This window comes from Lepisma saccharinum, chromosome 1 (assembly GCF_977018435.1).
Source record: "Lepisma saccharinum chromosome 1, izLepSacc3.1, whole genome shotgun sequence".
In the NCBI taxonomy this organism is placed as follows: domain Eukaryota; kingdom Metazoa; phylum Arthropoda; class Insecta; order Zygentoma; family Lepismatidae; genus Lepisma; species Lepisma saccharinum.
In genome coordinates this window covers 106,508,865-106,531,143 of record NC_139229.1, presented here as the reverse complement: position 1 = coordinate 106,531,143, position 22,279 = coordinate 106,508,865, and the positions used below count along the sequence as shown (strand labels likewise).

The 22,279-nt window shown below is 38.2% G+C and overlaps 1 protein-coding gene across 1 annotated transcript; it reads right to left on the bottom strand.

The window, feature by feature from the left end:
• Positions 1-390: 390 nt before the first annotated feature.
• On the bottom strand, positions 391-13,067 carry LOC145984952 (nose resistant to fluoxetine protein 6-like). Its single transcript, XM_083118386.1, has 13 exons — positions 12,776-13,067; positions 11,484-11,716; positions 9,502-9,710; positions 8,862-8,944; positions 8,384-8,577; positions 7,818-7,978; positions 7,236-7,419; positions 6,114-6,304; positions 5,144-5,276; positions 4,610-4,799; positions 3,383-3,525; positions 2,407-2,536; positions 391-518 (listed from the first exon to the last, which is right to left on the bottom strand). The coding sequence occupies exons 1-13, from the start codon at positions 13,065-13,067 to the stop codon at positions 391-393; spliced, it is 2,271 nt and encodes a 756-aa protein (XP_082974512.1).
• Positions 13,068-22,279: the final 9,212 nt, after the last annotated feature.

Sequence of the window (22,279 nt, the reverse complement as noted above, 5' to 3'; positions counted from 1 at the left end):
GTAAGTTTTCGAGAGCTTGTAGCGTCGAGGCCGTCCTCTGTGGCGGAGTGGTTGCGAAGTAAAATAAACCAAATAAATCAATGAATTGTAGCGCTGTGCATAGTTTATAAATAGAAAGTATTTTGAAATAAGTTGTTTAGCTTAAAGACCTCTTAAAGACTACAAATTTGGAGGGTGGAGACGAAATTGAGACTTATCCTTCGAGATCGTGCCGAGAACGACACGATAATTATAAATCGAGACGAGAACGTCTCATCTCGATATCACCTTAATAAAACTAAATGTAAGGAATTGAATAATTTAAGTTTTTATTGTCATAAAGTCATAAAATTGCTTCCTCTTTTACAAATTAAGGAACAAATATAAAAAATGCTTGCGTTTTGGGGGGTTTTAGTGAGTTTGGTTCAACAAATTTTCTTCTTCTGATTGTAGAAGGCTGTCGGTGGTGAAAGCAACATTGTCATGCCCCTCTTGGTGTCCGGTCTTGACCCGCGGCGCTTTCGGAAGACTCTGGGGGACTGTTACAAAAAATAAATAAATAAAATTAAAATGAAAAATAAATAAAAAAAATTGAACACAAATACATTTTAGATTTCATCTTTATACTTGGCTTTCCTTAAGATAATATTTGAACAAACGCTAGAAATCTTTCAGGCTGTTGCTACACTTCAAACTATATACAGTGGAATCCCGATTTTACGTTCCTGGATTTTACATTTTCCACACATTATACACTCAGTTTTTAAAATAAAATAAACATTTTCCCAGTTATTACATTTTACAGAGTTTTAAATATTTACACCTTTGTCTCCTGAAAAACGTAAAATCGAGGTTTGATGTATTGTACTTATGTTCACATTGAAGCAGTGAGTACTGTGAAGTTCAATTACAAAAAGACTTGCCTTTCCCCAGTAATGCTCTCTCAATTACAAGAATAGGTGACTCGAACGTCAGCGACATGATGGCAGCCAAAACAAGAATCAGTACCATATTCCCAAGATATGAATTGATCTGGAAAATAATTTAATATTTTGTAGATAATATCACGTTTTGAGTAATATTTTGACTTAATTTTAATCATTCTACCGGTAATTAATAAAATCTGTAAATGAGCCATTTGTATTTTTATGTCTTAAAGTGTGTACGTGTCTGTTTGTATGTATTTCCTCCCATTCTGTTTTTAATAATGTGACACTCAGTGTCCAGAAAAGCGTTAATGATGTATGTGAAAATGTTCCAGAAAATTGTGTGGACAAAACAACAAGGAACCCACTATATTTCCATTATTCTCTTGATATGTGCATATTGCTCACTTGAACAGATGTGTATTTGGTATATATAGCCTAAACATAATGTCACAAATTTATATGGCGTTTGAGTTGCCTCTGTACCGGACAGCGTAGGATGTTAGACACTCATAATCTCTGTTCTCGATTCCAAGAATGTGTTGTGTTTTCCTTTTGATTCGTTGTTTTAAGTCAACTTTATGCGCAGAAAGGCAAACCAGGACTGGACCTACATTTTACACTGGGATCCGAAACAGTATGCGGCTCCACCGGGTATCGAACCCGGGACCACTTGAATAAAAGGCGACGACGCTACCACTGCGTCATCGGGGAGGGCTGTTGTGTTTTTCCGTTCCCTAATTTCACATAATCATCATTCATTCTTATCGTCAAGATCATTAACCGAGCAAGGTACAAAAGTGTCGCTAAGTAGCGAATTACAAACATTTCTAATACAAATGCTGGGCTACTTTAAGCACTGGTTATTTCCATTCTTCAAACTCTCTTTCTAATATTTTAGTATAGCGATATTAAATCGGTCATCTATTTAATTAACATAAACCAAGAATTAACATTTCTGGATCTTGACAAAAAAACACAGCCTTACATCTAGAGAAGAAAGCCTAATCTCCTCTTATTGTCCTTTGAAAACCTCTGGATTATTTCGTCAACACTTGGAATTAAATATTGCCTCCCCGATGGCTTAGTGTAATCAAGGAGTTCCGACGTTCGATACCCGGTGGAGGTACATATTGGTTGGGATCCCACTTTAAACTGATTGATTGATTGATTGAATTGTTGTTTCAAGTCTACTATGCACAGAAGGCTGAGCTGGACTGGACCTACAGTTTAAAGTGGGATCCGAACCACTGTTCCATGTGCCTCCAGCGTGAATCGAACCCGGGACCGCTTGAATACAAGGCAACGACGTTACCGCTACGCAATCGGACAGTCCTGTTTAAACTGTCTGTACATAAAATGGACTTAAAATTAGAATTATATAAAAATGAATGTCCAGTAGAACCAGTTCTGTGAGTCGCTCTTCGCCTGTGCGGGATCTTAACCAAGTTTTGAGACATTGGAGGTTACAAAAGTTCCTTCCATCCCTAGCAACACTCACAGGGAGTGTGACAAAACACTCGAAGACAGCATCCCATTCTATCACTGTTTCCAAAGGTGTCTTGAGCAGCCGTCTTCAACAACATCTCTCCACACAATTTGATCTCATCCATTAGATTCTCACTCTCAGCCTTGTCACCAAGGAAGGATCATTGACATTCAATAAGTCTCTTCACTTGTTGGACTTGAATCAAGCGATTTTTACAGGACATTTTACTGGAATTTCGTGGTTTTTCAAAATTCATATCAATACTTGCTATGTCATATTGTCATAATCGGCCACTCAATTTGAATAAAAGAACAACCAGTTTACTCAGGAAGGATGCAAGAAAGTCTTGAAAAATTAAATTTTTACAGTAACTTAGAATCGGGCTTTATACGTCGATTCAAAAACTGAGATATTTGACAGCTAATATCTTTTAAAATATATAAGTGAGAAAAATATTCACTGTTAAGATACATCCTGTCTAATCAATTTACCACAAAGTTGATTCAAATGTCTCAAATGGTTTTTCGAGAAAAAGTGTTTCGAATGAAGCTCTGTTTTCTGCTGCCCATGATATGGCCACTTAAGAAGTCATCATCATAATCTTGAACTACTATAGTGGCGATTAGCAAGTTCAAGTAAGCGTGCAGAAAACGCTTTTGGATACCGGTTCCAATATAATGCAATAACGAAATAGACTCATTTCTGATAATACTCCTGTTATATGAGACGCCACCGAGTGGTGGCCTGCGTTGTCAGCGAGTTAGGAGAGGTGGACGTGTGACACTTAGGATCACATATTGTGCGGAAACAGAAAAATATGTCAAAAATATGAATGAAAACTGGATATTTTGCTCGATTTTGCTAAGCCTTTACTTAGATCAATGAGGCCACCCAACACCACCTAGTGTCGGCTCCTGACACGTTGTGCTGCAAGATGAAAAGACTGGTTGGTTAAATTTGTTAAATGAGGTGAACGTTTTCAACTTACCACAGAATAAAAAGAATAGTGCACTGGCGCCCTTGCAGTGGCCATTTCGTAGTAGAAAACCATGAAGTGGGTCAGGTATCCACAGTACGTTAGTCTACTCAATGGTTGGAAGCCTTTCCAAGACAGGAACGTATCTACGGGACCTGTAAAACGAAACCATCACCAATGGTAGATGTGTGAACAGGGCAATCGTCTTAGGAATAACATTTTTCTATTTGTCACTTATCAGTTCGTTTTCTTCATCAATATTGTTTTAAAAGTTTACCTATGAGGTCAGGTTGATGCAAAGTTTTTATCATGTATGGGATGATAGTTTAGGTGTCATTCTAAAGTGAATTGGTCACATGTAATGGTCTGAATGTTCAAGGTATGTATCCACTTCATTTGAACTTGTTATTGATTGATTGGTTATTTTACTTCGCTTTTCTGATGATTTTGGCTAATCGCGAAGATGATGACTAGTGATGATATGATAAAATTGGTGAACGGACACTCACATAGGACACCCATGCCCAGGCTAGGATTCGAACGCGGGATATCTGGCGTCGTCGAGCGGTGTTCTAGCCACGTCGCCACTGAGGTTGGCTCATATGAACCTGTATAGCTAGTTTAAGGCAATGTGGTACCAGAAGAGAACGTTAGACACGAACTATCTAATGTATTCGAGATGCATATACGTACTAGAGTATATGCGTACACATAATGGCAAAACAGGGATCCCGGGTTTGAATCCCTGCACTGCTTGCACTCGGTTTTAAACAAGTTATTTGCGGGTGTCCCTTCATCGATTTCATCGCATTATCACTCATCCTCATCGTCACGATCGCCACCAAAAGTGGCAGAAATGCGACGCTAAATAACAAAAATCAAACACCATGGCAAAACACATTGCGAGTTCATGTATGAGATACACACATGCGTACAAAGATCTCAGGGAGGACACATGCCATTGCATCATGTAATAAGAAATTATGGAAATTTCCTAAGGATTATTTTTTAAAAAGAAAAACAAATCGACCGCAGTGAGGTAGTAGCAATGCTATCACCATAAAATCAAGGGTTCCGGGTTCGATCGCCAAGGAGGAACATTGGACAATGGTTCCGACCTCACTTTAAACTGTATATTTCAGTCTTGATTAGTTCATCTGAGCATAAACCGGACTTAAACTTTACATTATTTTCATTAATTACAATATATTGTAAAAATAGAGATACACGCTAGCTTACCACCGTGGCCAGTGACGCAAGCAAACACCAACCAGCCAATACCGACGGCCCACGCAAAACGATGGAAAGCAGCGTAGAAAGCGGCTTCCAGAGCGTTGTATTCGTGTCCTTCGTTGTAGTAGATGCTCAGGCTGTAGACGACCGTCAGGCACACAGCCGTGCACAGCGTCCACCCGCCGTAGATAACAAACTAGAAGAAAGGAGAATAAATATAATTAAGCTACTTATTCTATTATTACAAACATGTTATTTACAAACTATATAGTGGTAAGAAAATAGATACATTTTCTTAATTTGAATTATTATTTCGCACATCCACATTCACACAGTTGTTTTAGTAATTGAAATACTTGCTAAACCTTTAACGTATGAACGTTTATACGGTAAAGAGCATTGAAACACAAAATAAGCAACAAAAGACTAAAAATATGTCAAGTTCTTGCTGAACTAATGCATATCGCAAGCAGAGGTCTTACAAATGCTGTGTATGGTATTCCTAATCATAAATTTTGTTGAAGTCGTTCTGGGATTTACCTTGAATATCCTAAAAGGCCGTTTTCTATATCCGTGCAGCATGTAGCCAGATAAGGCACCCACGAGGTATGGCGTTGCTCTAGAGTATGTTGCAACATATATGTACTTCATAAATTCGTAGAAATTGGCAGCACTAAAGAACAAAACAGAAATTAAATACATGTTAGTGGTTGGTAGTAGCCAGTTGTATAGGTAAGATAGAGGCCGAATTTGTATGTTTCATGTAAGGTAATTGTCATTTCGGGACATAAATGTAAACTTTTCAAGTTGATGTGTACAATTTTACATCAGCCACTGTTTTACCATTCACATACTCGTGTAAGTCCTCGAGCATTCTGATGCATTTAACTAAAGATACGTTACTTTAATTGCATAATAAAAACCAAAAATAATATAAATCGAAAAATGTGCGTGGAAAGAAAATAATAACAGGAAAAGTATATACAATGTTTTTTTTCCTCACATCTCTTTCAATCTTCTTAGGTTAATTTCGACAATGAGCGCGAATGATGAATTGATAAATATAGGTATTTTAAGAAATAAGCTCATTCGTATGCACCTTACAGGGAATTGGAATCTAAGATAACTGGTGTCACAGCGTTCTATTATAACCACTCCATCAAGGAAGTGAAACAAAATAAAGAGAAAATAACTAAAAAAAAAATTAAATAACAACAAAAAAATAAAAATGATTTGTGAAGTGACAAGAAGATATGTGGAAACGAACGATAGATGAATAATGAAAGTCAAACTATTAAAATAGGATAAAAGGAAGTTGGAACGACGCATTAAAACATTGAAATTACAAGCAATTAATACTTTGTGCAATATCTTTACACATAATATTCTCCTCACCAAGCTGCATAGCTTTACAAAGCATCCTGAAAGAAGAGTTACTTCTCTCGACAGGAACTCGAAACACGCACATTACTGCAGAAATAAACTTGAATTACTGTTCAGCAAGTCTTACCTGAAGTAATCGACGGTCCATGGTAGGTTCTTCTCCAGGGTTAGCGTGAAGGGAATAGCAATGGAGCCAACTATGGCAACTGAGAGAGCAACTAACCCGTACTTGGGCCATCTCCATAGAGGATACAGGAACAGCGGGGAGAGCCAATAGAGTTGCATATCCACGTACAGGTACCAGGCCTGGACTACACACTACAGAAATGAAAGGAAAACAATATTGAGAATGCGTGTTATATGGCATGTTACCCATTATAATTCTCGTTAAAATATTAACTAGGCAAGGTCCATCGACTAGTAAACATCGCCCATACTGTTCATCTGTGTTGAATATTAGAACACTAAAAATATGTCCACACACACACGTCTGGGGTAGCCCATTAGTAGTAGTCTGATTCCCGGGTTGGTGACTTCAGGTGGGAATATTTAGCGCAATATCCCTGCGTAGAGCAGCTCTGCGGTTCATCCAGCGAATAGTAAACGGGTACCTGAGGGCAAACCTGCACAAATGACCGAGATTGTTAGTGTCTGGGGTCCCCATATGCCTTTTTGGCATGTGCATGGAGTAGCTTTAACTTTTAAATGTGCATGCGTGTGTGTGCCATTATCTACCCCATTTCCATCGTGCGTGTGTGTATGTGTGTGTCCAGTGCGTACATATTTTTTTTCTAAGTTTGTATTTTGTCAAATTGTAATATTATTTAACTCTTTAGTATCCCGAAAATAATATTGTATATGTACTAAAAAAATTTAAATGTATATGAATTATATAGGGCTTTTTCATAAATTACCCTTACAAAAAGTAATGGTGTTTGAATAACTTTTAACACATATTATTGACATTGTTTTAATTCTTGGCCTTTACGGTGTGGATTTATAACTTCCCTTTGTCAAGCCATATATTGACAAGAAAATATGACTACTGACAATTAAATCACATACCCCCTTTATATTACATTTACATCGGAATATTACATAAATTATTATCCAAAGAATTACATTCACAATTTCCGCAACCAAAAGGGGAAATTTCCATCACCCCCTTCAAATATCAACCAGAATATTGTGAGTGAAAAAGTTATTAAAATTTACCACATTACATCATCTAAGGTTGAGTTTCATATACCTCTTGAGAAGAATCAATATTGGCCATGAACGGGTAGTTGTTTAAGTAGGTGAGGCTCTTCCACCAGGACAGCGAGCAGTTGCCTCTGATGGTCCCAACCACTGACTCCCACATGGGCCCATCCCCAACGTAGTAGAACAGAGTGGCGTATATTCCCATCACGAACGCAAAAGCTGGTGTTAACCTGGAAATAAGACACTCATGTGTACGAGAGAGAGATTGATAAGTTTTTCAGATCACGATGGAAGTGGTAGCAGACTGAGAACAAGTGATGCTACTGAGATTCCTTCCATCTTAAACCGGGAACTTATCAAACACACCTCGTACTATTTCTTTCGCTAAACAGTTTTAGTTTTGCACATACAAACATGCGATTCACGTATGATTATGCAAAGTTATGTTCAAGCATGCTTGCATAATATTTAATGACATTGTATCAGAAAGAGAGAGAAAGAAGTGGTAAAAATATATAATTTAGCATGGCATCTAAGTGTTTAACTTATGATTAATATCTCAATAGTAGTTATAGTGTGGGCTTCATTTTATATGTGCACGTGGGTGCATTACGAGTGTCATCCTTACCTTAAGTAACGATAGACGTAGAAGCGAATAATATTGAATGTCCTCGTTCTTTCAGTTTCCTTGAAGAACATGAAGGTGAGAAGAAAGCCACTTAGGAACAGGAATGTATCCACAGACACAAAAGCGTTCATCAAAGTCATGTTATACCAATGGTTTGGTAGCTGTAAATAGAAAGAAGTTACAGTTGCACAGGTGACATAGACAATTAGCAAATCCAATGGTAAAATACATTCTAGGAAAAGTTACATACACACACACCAGGAGAAACTATTTTCCTATATATATTTAAAAACTATCTCTACATTAATTGCTACAATGAGAGAATGGTTAATTTTTTCACGTTTTCGAGTGCACATGGCATCTGAACTGCACCAAGTAGCTGTAAGCACAAAAGCTTTTCAGAAAAAAAAAACATTGTGCTGTCGTTTCTAGGACAGATCGGGGGCTGTGTAATCTAAGGATCATTTCGAAAACTTTTCAAATGGCCCTCGTAGATTTGTGTAAAGAACCATTTGCGAGGAATACACAATGGCCATCTAACAATGGTGAACTTGGATAATACTTACATCAAGAAAAACTTTGGAGTTAGAGACAGGACTCGAGACGATTGAGTAATACTTGTGGCCAATGATGACCCATGCCATACTCAGGAATCTCAGTCCATTGAGGCAACCCATAGTTTGCGCAGACGATGTGGTACTCAACAACCGTTTGCCGTTTGAGTAAATTGAAAACGCAATCAAGGCTGAGGATAGCTGATCTGAAAATAAGAAACCATGAAAAGATGTGATTTTTCAAGTGTACAGAATGAGCGTACGTCTTATTAAAAGTAGGATGCTATAAAATATTGTTTGCTATAATGAATGATGATTTTGTCATTAGTTCTACATGTCAAAATACACAATAGGGTAATTGTGTTATGTTCTTCCAATAATAAATCTTCTAGTTTAATGTTCGTCAGTTAGCTGAGATAGTTTTATGTTACTACATTACACATACGCGACTGAAAAATACCAGTCCATTCAGAACATTAGGAAAATTTACCTTCTTTGTTAGTTGTTTGGTAGATCAGTAGATCATACCCAGTGCTTCCAATGATTAGCACAGCTAACACTGCAAGGAACATCCTGAAAGAAAGTAACAGATAACTGTAATTGTCAGTACTCAGAATGTTAATGTAATTCATAAATAGCATTATGATGGATGTTTATCACAAATATTTGTACAAAGCTGAATCGCTACAATATGTTAGGTGTATATCCGAGTTAAGACCCTCTGAAATTTTTCTTGAACCAAAGCATTATTGTTGTTGCTATCACTCGTTGCCTTGCAAATAATTATTCTGTAAAAGCCCTATCCATTGTATTGTGACTAACATGTAATTGTGGGATGTTCTTAGTGAAGACATACTCATTCACAAACCCGACAAATCTTACTACCAAAAGAAATGAAAGCGTGAATGTGTCACTGGTTTAAGTATGAAGGAATTCATAAAATGTATTAAATATTTTCCGCTTGTTTCTTTATTCTTTCTTCATAAAATTATTATACAAAGCGATCTTTGAACTGCCTTAAATATCATCACAGATTCATAAAGCTTCATCATTAAAAAATAAAAACAGTATTTTTCTCCAGGCTCTCGCACCCACAATCACCCAAACTTTCAACATACGCTACTACTTACACCATATTCCAATCTTTTGCTTCAAAGGCAATTTCCTTTCGAAGATTGCACGTTCTGGGATCAACTTCAACATTAATGCTGGGCCCTAATTTATTTTGCCAATGCGCCTGCAGTTCTTCGGCCGAACAGGACGACGGAATGCAGAATGCCAACTGGACGCCTGAGGTACCAAGAGCTGTGCTGGAGAGGTGTTTATTCACGCTGGCATCCTAAAGCAAGAGAATCATTGTTTGTCATTCACAGGATGTTATACATTGATTCAGTATATACTGTAAATGACTGAAGGCACAACAAACTGATGTCGTTTGCTAACAATCAACACGTTACTTACCAATCTAATATTAAGACTAATGTATTCGTGTACTTTTGTCAAAATCTTTGACATGGTTCTTTTTTAATGAAAATAGTAATTTCCTAAATATTTATTTGATTTGTAAGGAAAAGTTCCACCAATAGATGAATGATATTCTTAAGCTGTTTTACGTTTGAGACCGTAAATTTAAAATTATTTCCAATCGCCCAACCAAATGCCAAAGTTGCCGGCCCCAGTGGCGGAGTGGTTAGCACAGCGCGCTATGACGCCAAGGGTTCCGGGTTCGAATCCTGACCTGGGCATGGATGTTTGTGAGTGTCCATTCATCAATTTCATCAAATCATTACTCATCCCCATCTTCACAAATTAGCCAAAAGTAGCACAAGAAGCGAAGTATAATAAAGCAAATCAATAAAATCAAATGCCAAAGTTGACCTGATGCCCCACATAGATTTATTCTAGATGCCTTTTTCGCTGTACATTGGTTATTTCCTATAAAAAAGACATGGCTATATAATGTAATTTTTGCAACAGCATTCTTCTTCGATCGCTTCATCATGTAGCCGACCTCTATGGCTGAATATGAGTCTTGATATGATGAAAGTGATGAAGGATACTCAGAAAGAACACCCGTGCCCAAGTTGGGATTCGAACCCTGGAACATTGTAGCGCGCTGTGCTAACAACTCCGCCACAGAATTAATCTAGCGAAGTAACTGTCTCATACAAAAGTAAAGTATATAATCGAAATAACATATCACTCTTACAACATTGGCAATTAGAACTAATACTCTGATTGGATCAGTTAAGAGGAAATGTTGAAAGGCAAAATTTTTAATACGTTTTGATATATACACGAAATACGTCTATCACAAATCAATATCTACCTCAAGCTGAAATCCAATCAACCTCGAGGCCTCTAAGAGAATTGTGAAGATAAGAAATACGTTATCACAAAACAAAAATACCTTCGTACAATGACCTATGTTGCACTTATCTGTGCAGAAGTTACCTGCATATCTCTCACAGTTTTGAAAAAGTGTGTCAGTGTGTTAGAATTGTTTTCTAGACAGTAACAATATAAGACAAGGGTTCATAACAGTTATCACAAGTAAAGATAACCTGAGGTTGAACGAATTATCAGAACTGTTGAACAAATAACGACTTTAGTGAAGTTTGTACATTGAGCCCCCATCTTGATTATTCAAGTTTTAAAAAAATAAACATATTAAATCATATGCGCCAAATTCAATTTTGAAGGACTCGGACCACGGTGGATACATATGGAAACTGCAATATCAACCCTCAGAATATTGGCTAGGTAAGTATATTAGAGCAAAATATGTGTGATATGATGTGAAGTGAGGTGCGTGGGAGAGAGATAACTAGAGAGGACAGTGTATGGAATTATTTTAGAAGGAATGATGAGGATAATAAAGGAGAAAGAACAAGTGCAGTGCTTAAGAGGGCCGCAGAGTAACTGTACAGAAGACCATGGCAATGTTAGGCATCTACACCCGAACACAAGTAAAACGGGGAATCACTTGATGAGAGTGTGAGATGAGCTAAAGAACAGAAGATACCATGATACGTGAAGTACTTTCGAAAATATATTCAATGAAGTAATCTGTTTTTGATCGGTTTTGTTTGTTTGAAATATCACCACTTACTCTGTTTTGAGCAGCGTTCCCGATCATTGAACTCAAGATATTTCCCGCTGCTCCGACGCTCGTGAGTTCTGCAGTAAAGTGAGCCAGGCAGTGTTGCCCTGTAAGATGGTGATTCTCCAGTTCGAACGTCTTGTCCAGTTCAATGTCAACTTTCAAGCACTCGTCGAAATCTCCAAGCTGTCTGATGTTTCCTTCCAGGAGGCCGCTGGGAATTTTAGTTGAGGCATCGAACACTGAAAGAAGGGAAGATGCGGATAGGAAAGTACTTAACCATAGCTCCACAAAATTTCATAGTGTTCTGTGATGCTATTATTGGTGTGGTGTGGTTGTTGTAATGCTAACTCACGAGCCCTGGGTTAGAACCGGCTAACGAGTCGATGCTGATGTCTTACCCATTTCATCACAATTAACAATGTTTCTGACACCGTAATGTGTGTGTGAGTGTGTGTTGATGTTGAGCCATGCCGTAAGCATGAGTCATGTTATACACAGTCGGCACTTCATTGGGCTCTATTCCATCCATCCATACTCGCACAAATTTTATTCCTAGACAATAATATACACGTATCTTTCAACTTGTCAAGACAAATTATTTTTTCTAAGAAATAAAAACAGTTCATGCTTAGGCTTACACAGTTGATCTTAGCTGTCGTTTTGGTCTTTAAAATTAGAGTCTTAGGTAGACCATTACACACCCGATGTAGTTAATCAAAAAGAACTTGGCATAAGGTTCAGTAACCTATCACCCCACACCCGTTTCTCCCCGCCACATCTTAAACCTGTAAGCACGACATGTATGAAATATGGTTGGGTTATAGATTCGCTTTTCTTCGATGTCTTGAGAAGCACACAGTCCATATTTTACTGTATCGGTCTGAAATTTCAACGTCTTTTGACTTTCTTCGGCACTATATATATATAAAAAAAAATAGGAATCAAGTTTGCAAATTATCAACTGATTATCAGTGTGTGCCTGGTCGTCACTGTGCTGAATACAGCTGAAGGAGTCAGTACTCGAAGGTGAAGGTGGAGCTAGCAAAAGTTTCGCAAAGAATAGTCTAGCTGTCTCATTGTCACTATGTTAAACCCTAGGAGCATCCCACAGCTGCCCCCCTCCTCTCGAACAATCATCCCCGGAACTAACAATTTCCACTTTAAGCACTGCTTTTAGTGGGAAAATATCCTCAAGTATTTCATTTCAAAGCAAGTTACACAGAATGGGAAAGATCCTTTCTAAAAGCACGTCATGATCTTAACATAACGAAGAGAAATTGCTTTTTCTCAATACTTACTTCGCAAGGCCCACATCTTCTTCCTAATGACAGAGTCAATGTATATCTTACTGTGATTTCTACATAGCTCGCCTTTTGCTTGAATAGGTGCGTACCATTCCATTGACATCTTCAAGACTAAATCCAGGAGTGGCGAATCGAGTAGCATTCTGTGATCTTCTGTCGGGAGATCAACGATGGACTGCATCGGAGATCCATCGAGAAAGGATGATTCGAAATCTGGACGGCGAGAAGATACCTCGATCAACTGAAGATTGGCCGAGAGGAAGAGAATAAAGGATATGTGAAGCATGCCGTGATATGTGAATCTGCGTCGATGTTTGCAAGTTCAGTGATGTAGTGAAAGTGTCTGGAACTGGCCAATTTTATAGTCGCTCGATTTGACAGATCAGTACATGCCACCTCCTTATCAGTTAGATAACAACTATTAAGATAGGTGTTATTCCTTGACTGCCAAATGATCCGGGAAGATGTATCCTTGAATCTGAAGTTTGTTGACCTTTAAGAACTCGTGTTTTTCAGTGTTCGCAGTGTTCGCATTGCTCACTTCAGTCTAAACCGAATCATAAGTCTATTTTAATGATAAGTTAGATATTTGTACCTGTCTCTACCATCAACAAGTATTAATTGGGAGGGGCAAGTTACATCCCTATTTTAAGATCCCCGCGTTCAGGCTGGAACGCTACGTCATAGCTACATATCGATGGACCGAGAGAAATCTATTCATCTTCTTTTGATTACATTTCATGCCGATACCAAGAAATTAATCTTTGTCGCTTTGCAAACTTTGTAATTTAGACCATTATATGAAGCCATAGGCTGTACCAAGAATTTTTAACTGGGAAGTTTAAGTATATTTGTGGAGGTTGTAAAGGAGAATTCGCGGCTAAAAAATTCACAGTGAAATAGATATTTCAAAATTTAAATGTGTAAATAAATAACTATGAAATGAAAATATAGCAACAGAACAAAGCAATGTTGGAGAATAATGCCTATAACAAATTGCGATGCAAAGTTTGTGATATAATTATACCGAAATTAAATGTTTCGTGTAAATATATTATCTCTGGAGGCAGACAAAGTTAACATGCTTCACTTGCTCATTTAGAATAAATGCAATAAAATAAATATTTAATGAGTATATTAATTTAACAAAATTTCACCGTAATTTTGTTATAGTGACACAAATTATTCGAATTCCAAGGGGGTGGGAAACCAGAGAATGTCCATCTTCTAGCTTCTCTTTCCCACGTTCTATAGAAGCGTACCCTCTTCAAATTAAAGTTTTCTCTAATCAGAGTAATGTTTTGACATTTTTTGCAAGCCAGTTCTTCTTCAGGCTTTCTTCTTTTGCGTTTATGTTCTTCGTGCAGTTCCTTTAGTATTTAAAAAATAAATCCATTTTTGAACAGAATAAGTTTTATAGTGCGGATTAGTGCCTACTTTTGCCTGTTTCGAAGATAAATGCCTTTGGAGTGCCTGAAATGGGAATCGATTCGGTTGAATATTTACATATTTTGATTGGGCTTCCATTTTCTTTTCATTCTTCTGCTCACGCCCGTCAGTTTTAGTGCCCTTTTAAGTGCCTATTTCGTCATTTTTGTGCGCTTTTACCTGTTCATTTTGACAGTTATAGTAGGCTACCTATCCATTCTCAGCCTATATACGGGTATTAATAACGATCGTGCTAATTGAGGTTCATCTACCTTCAAAGTTAAGTTATCTATCACTCACACTTCTGTCGATGCCCCATGATTTATCTCATTTATGTAACAGCTGTAATGTCGCGAATAGTCATATATCATGGTCTCATGGTATTCTCTGAATTGACGTAATATCCTGAAACTACTGATAACAAGTCTTCAATATTAATCAATATGGATCTCTTGTTCTTCTTCCTCAAGCAACCTTGACTCGTGACAATTGAAAATGGGACACCATGTAGAGGGCAATGGACCGTTTATCGTTCTTGATGAGTGTTTATGATTAACCTCAGGTTTCTCTTACATGTACATGTGTACATGTCAACGTCCCTGTTTGTCGTAAAAGATTTAGATTTCATCACGGGGACAGTACATTGCCCTCTACCAGAGCGGGAGACTAACTTAATGCAAGTACAGCACGTTACTTGGTTTGTACGTACCAGTAACGATGACGCCTTAGTTTTTTTTCAAAGGTAATGACAATTACTTGTGTTACCTCACTAAATTCAGAACTGACTAAAACAAAAGTTTGTTTGAAACAAAGAATAGCGACTTACCTTTATCATCGTGGCTGACAATGATGTGTATATACACGTTGTGTTGGAGGATATCGAATGTAACTATGGTTCAGTCCGAATTTCTTATAAGCCTATATTGATTTGATTAATAGTAATAATCGCACACTGATTTACATGTCACTTATATGATTCGTTGTTAGGGCTGAATCGATACCGATACTCTTACCGATTCCCACCGATGCCGATACTTGAAAATTGCAATATTTAAAATTTGTTCAAAATATTGATAAATATTGGTGTGTAAATATTCTCCAATTATACGTATCAATTTACCAAGAAATTTGCTTTAGAATATTCAAAAATTACATCAAAATATTAAAATAGACGTTATGTAATAAAAAATACAATTTTTTGTGCAAAATTTATGCAAAATAAAAAGAAAGTTTGAATTTTGCATAAGTTCCAGGATAATTAGACTGTGAAAATGTCACGTAGCATTTTTTGTGGACCCTTGGAAGACCAATATACCGGAAAGAATTGGATGGTATCGGTAGATGAATTCCAACCGGCACTTTCCGATACCGATATCACTGGTTTCAGCCGATACCGATATCTCGCCATCGGTAACGTTGGTTGATTTGGTGTTTCAAGTCCACTTTATGCACAGTAAGGGTAATCGGGACTGGACCTACAGTTTAAAGTGGAATCTGAACCACTTGTGCCTCTACCGGGTATCGAACCCGGGACCCCTTGATTACAAGGCGACGACGCTAACCATCGGTAACGGCTCAGCCTTATTCATAGTTTATCATTTAATAATAATAATAATAATAATTCCTTTATTTAGCGGGCGAGGTTCAGCCGTAGGCTGCTCTGCCACCTAACCCTTGTCATGAGCTACATAAGAAAATATAAGTATATATAGTATAATATGGTAACATATGAATACAGATGGAAAGCTTGATTACACTAAAGAGAAATAAAAATTCACATTACCTACAATTACGAATATTCTCATTTCAGTAATATTAGTCATAGGATGATATAAATGTGAAAGAACAAGAAAATATTTAAAAAAAATACAAATGTGAAAAGAAAAAAATATAAATGTAAATGTTAACATAAGGCTGCATTTAAGTAAATAATAATAATAATAATTTGAAGATATTAATAAAATTCCAATAGTTACAGTTATAGAATATGAGTGTTTTGTCGTTTGTTGAGTGCCAGTTCACTTGTAGTATGTGCTACTGTTCTGCTGCTGCTCCTGTAGAAGCATTTCTTTCAATTTAATTTTGAAACTCTTATTGAGTTTTATGGATTTAACATTTGTTGATAGCGCATTCCATGCTTTCGGGGCAGATATAGAAAAGGATGATGTATATAGCGTAGTCGAATGGTGAGGAATGTCAAGTTCGTTGTGACGACGTGTCCCGTGTCTGTGAATTGTGTTGCGTCATTTAAATTTGACGTTCAGGATAGTGGTCAAATAAAAACATGAGGTACATAGACATAATAAATTTTTCATAATTATGAAAGTGTTTATGCTCCTCTTAGAACAGATTTACGTTATATACTGAATTCAAAGTTGCTTTTCTTTTTACGCCATGATCGGCGACCACCTGAACTACGGATCCTTTACTCACGAGCGGCTGGGGACAGCATTAGCACCTTGGGAAATACATGCTATAACATCACCAAACCTGGCCTGCCTAACGTATCCACGTATGCATATAATAGCTTAAATATACAAAATTTTAACTACGTAACATTTTTACATGCTTATTTCAGCTATTATATACGTGCGTGCAGTGCCGGATCTACAAGCCGCAAATTCCCGCAGTGCGGGGGGGGGGGGGAAGTAAGACTTTAGGGGGCCCTCAGCCATCGGCATAGTAGATGGTTCGTATATGCGTATGTAAAAAATAAACGTAGTTACTCAGGGGAACAGAAACGAATACAATATGTACAGGTAAAGGTGAATTTAAAATTCCCTGTGCATACAGCTCCGTGCAATGATGGCACATTTAGGGTATGTGAGGCTAGGGCCCCACATATTTTCGATATCGGACACCTTGGAGGTGATGTCCTACTCTCCGGCCGCCTTTTTGAGACTGATTGGACCATGGAGCCGATTTATGCGGGGACAAAGCCGGAAAAATTCCGACCTTAGATCACCCACCCCGGGTTTCCCACGTAGTAGTCAGACCAGAATCAAATCAGGCTAGAATTTCACTAGAAATGCAATGGTGAAGGTTTCTTCAACCTATCTTTAATCAGGAAAAAGTTATGACTGCATGATTGTAACAAATGTATCATTTTCCAGGTGTGAGAAAAGATTGTCATATATATATACAAATATCACCTCACCACGGGCGCCGAAACGGGGAGGGGGGGGGGGCTTGGTGACAGGGGCCCTCCAGTTCTCGTTTGGCTCTCATCTATAAGGGGCCCAAATGTATATCTTTCAACATGTTCCATAAATTTTGCACACAGAAACTTTCCACACAACAGGTCGGAAGTTACAAAGTATTCTGCTCTGAAATGGAGAAAATCAATAATATGAAGGAAGGCCTCTCTGATGGGATAGTGGTAACGTCGTCGCCTTGTAATCAAGAGGTCGCTGGTTCGATACCCGGTGGACGAACATGACACAGTGTTCGGATCATACTTTAGACTGTAAGGCCAGTCCCGATTAGCCTTTCTATACATAAAGTGGACTTAAAACAACAATTCAATTGAGGCGTTGCGGATACGAAGGGCGAACTCAACAAACGTACATGGTGAGGGAAATGCGTTTCAAGTTGTCAGGCACAGTGTAAACTCCACAAAAAACTTTGGAAATCACGTATGAAACATTCTGATCTACTGTTACCAAGTTTTTGTGGAGTTCGCACTGTGCCTGACAACTTGAAACGCATTTCCCTCACCATGTACGTTTGTTGAGTTCGCCCTTCGTATCCGCAACGTCTCAATTGATCAATCAATTCAATAATGTGGAACTATCACTCAGTTTGAGTGTCTTTCTTGTGCTTGTGCGTTTACTATTTCAGTATTTCCTTTTTCAATCCGACAATGAATTAAGGAAACGCATGGTATATTTTGAATGAATATGTGCGAGAATAGAGGAAGAAGCGTGGAAATACTGTAGTCTTCACGCTCAGTCCATTGCAAAATAGGCACCTTTTTTGTCTTCGGAAAAGTCAAGCAGACGTTGAAAATATTCTGTTTTCAATATGCCACTGTTTTATATAATGAGGATTAGTATTTTTTTTTTTTTTTTTTTTTACATGTACCTGTAAACATGTGTGGGCTACTTCATACTGCATTAATGTGGCTGAAAGTTGCAGTGTTACATATTTATACCAATGCTTAACCAACGTTCAAAGCAATACACGTGTGAGGGGGGGAAGGGGCGCGGCTCAAGGGGCTTGGAGACCCAAGCGATTGCCCGGGCCGGGGCACCGCCCTCGACGGCGTCAGACCGTGCATCCAGATTTAGTAGAGCCAAATCCTTATTTCTGATTACATAAATGTCGATATTTGTTTTATAAAAAGTTGGATTTGTGTAGAGAAAAATTAATTGAAGTTACTTCTCAATGACAAATATATATTGCAAAATCATGTAGTAATTTAAACTAAGAGACTACTGTTCTTTTGATATCAACCTACAATATACACTTTCTTTGACACTAAGGCATTGAAAAAACAAGGATATTTATTATTTATCGTCGTTAAAACCGTAAATATACAAGGTCATGTTTTTTATTGGCTGAAGGTGGAAAGTTGTGGGATCAGGGTAGAAAGTTGAAGCGGGGGTGACAGGTTGGACAGTTGGGGTGCCAAAAATCGACCTCGACTGGGTGAAAATTTTATCTTAGGCCTTCCTTTTTATGTAAATGTCTGTGAAGATATTATAAACCGAATATGATAATCAAATTCTCAGTCAAAAGTTACATGTAAAGTATTATGTTGTATAATTACATAATCACAGTAGTACAGTGAATTTTTAATTTTAATAAAGTTCAATGTACCCTGATAATATTTTGTTGCCAAATCCGGCGCCCGTGGCGGAGTGGTTAGCACATCACGCTACGATGCCAGGGGTCCCGGGTTCGAATCCTGGCCTGGGCATGGATGTTTGTGAGTGTCCATTCATTAATTTCATCATATCATCACTCGTTCACAAATTAGCCAAAAGTGGCACAAGAAGCGAAGTAATATAAAGCAAATCAATCAATCAAAACCAGTAGCGTAGCGTCCTAATACGCCCATACGCCCGGCGTTCCCTGATTTAAAATTTTAAAAATGCGTAAATGCTGTAAATATAAAGTAAAACGTGACTAATTATATACATGTTCGAGCATAATGGCATTATAAAAGCTATTTTTCGCGATCCGTCTACAACGCTCCACTAACAGCTCTCCTTGTAGCATTTCTCTAATGTCTTTGATTGCCGGACGCCGGCTAGGTTTGGTGTACAGTGGTGGAAAAAAGTTCTTCCCCATAAGACTTTAATGCCAGTAAATAATGCCGGAAGGGTAGGCAACACACATTGCACCTTTAGGTGATCGGGTGATTCTGTCTGTCTCAAGGAGCAACTCGTCTTTCATGCAATAGCCAACAGACACAGGAAATGTAGGAAAGTCACGTGACTTGTTAGGTGGAATGTTGTTCGTCAGAAAATCGCCTGTTCTCAATGCAAGTCGCAGAACCGACAAGAGCTACACGTTACATGTCCGAAAATGATTCACCTAAAAGCGTTGAACGAAACGCTAAAATAATTATTGCCTTAATTACAAAGGCTACTATATTATATGGGCCGCGGTAGCTCGGTCGTTAGGGCGTTTAATTACCAGGCGAGAGATCTGAGTTCGATCCCCGACTGGGGAGAATTGGAATTTTGTCCACCTATTCAAGTGGCTCCGGCGCCCACCCAGCTTCGTACAAAGTGGGTACCTGTAGGAAACTCGGGGGGAGGGGGCGTAAAGGGACCAGGAGCGTGGTGCTGATCACATTATCCTTCGGCCGTAACAAGAAAGTGTGAGGCCCTAAATCCACACCCCCTACACGCCTTCATGAGTTGGTGCAAATCACAAGTTAGCACTTTGCTTTTTCATTTACTATACGTCAGATTTTGTCGGAACAGAACTTTCTAATCTCTACCTGAACTTTCTTCCAAGTTCCGTAGGGTGGCCTCTCCGATGGCGCAGTGGTAGTGTTGTCGCCTTGTAATCAAAGGGTCTCGGGTTCGATACCCGGTGGAGGCACATAGTGGTTTAAACTGTAGGTCCAGTCCCAATTAGCCTTACTGTGCAAAAAGTTGACTTAAAACAACAATTCAATCAAACAAGCAAGTTCCGTAGGGATGTAAATAGTCTCCAGTTTTTCTTGACACAATTCATCCATGTTATATTTCGTTATAAAAACCACGGCCGATATGCTGTGTGTGGGGGGGGGGAAGGGAGGGTATAATTCAAACATGTGAGGTGATCCTTTTCCCACTACTCCATTGTCCGATCCTTCGTATCCAAAATAACTCTCTATTCCATACACTGAAAATGTAGCACTTCCTACATCTTAGCATGCAAATATCTAGTAGCAAAGTAATGTGTAGGCACACATAGTGGTTCGGATCCCACTTTAAACTGTAGGTGCATTCCCGATTAGTCTTACTGTGCATAAAGTGAACTTAAGACACCAAATCAACCAACCAACACAATCCCGTTATTGTCCAAATTATCGAATCCAGAACCTTCGCCGCGAATAACATAAGCAGGAAGACAATGTGAAATTACCGAACAAAAACAGAACTTAAAACCTACAACGGATAGATTGGATTAAGTCGACGATACAGCACGCGTTCTGAAATGAAAAAGAATACGAAAGTTGAAGGACCTCGACACACACACACACACACACACACACACTTTTCCTCCCCTCAATGGTAAGCTATACTTCTTGCAGAGAAGCCTTTACGTAGGCCTTCAAGGCCACGACGGGACCAAACATACGTCTAGTTTGATATGAAAGCTGTGTTCCTCCTTATTTCGTACGTCATTGATAACAGGAAGACGGGCCTCGTCTGCTAACCCTAGTTTCGTAGAGCAGACGCCTTTTTGCTACCGTTTGATTCAGTGACCTTCGCTCGTAGTTAGCAAGAGTGAATGACTCAACAGATACCTGTTGCCTGTGAGCTTATACAAAAATAGATATTTCGTTAGCGTCTGTAAGTATTGTTTCATCTGCAGTTATATCAGTTAATGTTCGAATAGTTTCCTAATGGTTACGTTATTTATAAATTAGTTCTCGAGAGTGAGCTTTCTATCTATTTGCACGGAGGGGGGGGGGTGGTATACAGCCTGCATGTATAAGAGTAGTTAACAAAAAAGAAAGAAGAAATAAATTATTGTATAGATTGAATGAATAACATTCTGTCACGGGGCCTCCCCGTGGAGTAATGATAATGTCATCACCTTGTAATCAAGGAATCCCGGGTTCGATACACAGTAGAGGCACGTAGTGGTTTGTATCCCTTTTTAAACTGAAGATCCAGTTCCGATTAGCTTATCAGTGCACAAAACAAAAACTAAAATAATAAACTGTCACAGTGTAAGAAAATTTCATGTTCAACAAAATACGAAAAAAACAAACAATTCCGTGTTGGAATTCACATCTGTAGCAACCAACACAATAATGGATCGCAACATATTTTCTCAGATCCATTTTAATTATACGTGTATGATAAAATAACAGAAGTAAAGGAAAGAGAAAGCCAAGCGAAACACGGATTCCTTCTCCAGAATTTGAAATCTCGTTACGTAAGGTTCTGGGTTGAAGTCCCGGGCAGGCATGCCTCTCTTGTTCTTGCCCTTTTATCTGCTCTATTTCATCATAAATCATCGTAATGGTTTACCTACAGGGGAAGAATCATGACAATAATTACCAATACACAGCCAATAACAAACAGAACAACAACTCTATTAGGGAGATGTCAAGAAAGAAACAAAACTTGACAGTGTCTCCGCCTCTCGGTTTCTCGAATTGAAAATTGCTCTCCCGTTCTCGGTCTCGACTAGTTAAATTTAGAAATCGAAAACGTATGTGAAGATACATATATTTCATATATCCCGGTTTTGTAGGAGATTTCGTGAGAGATGAAATAAGTACTCTTCGATCATGTTTATTTTTATTATTTTTGTTACGTAACATCACTTTTCTTCCCAGCCTTGGACGAGTGGCCATTACATGAAATTAATGACGAAATAGTCAAACACGTGTTA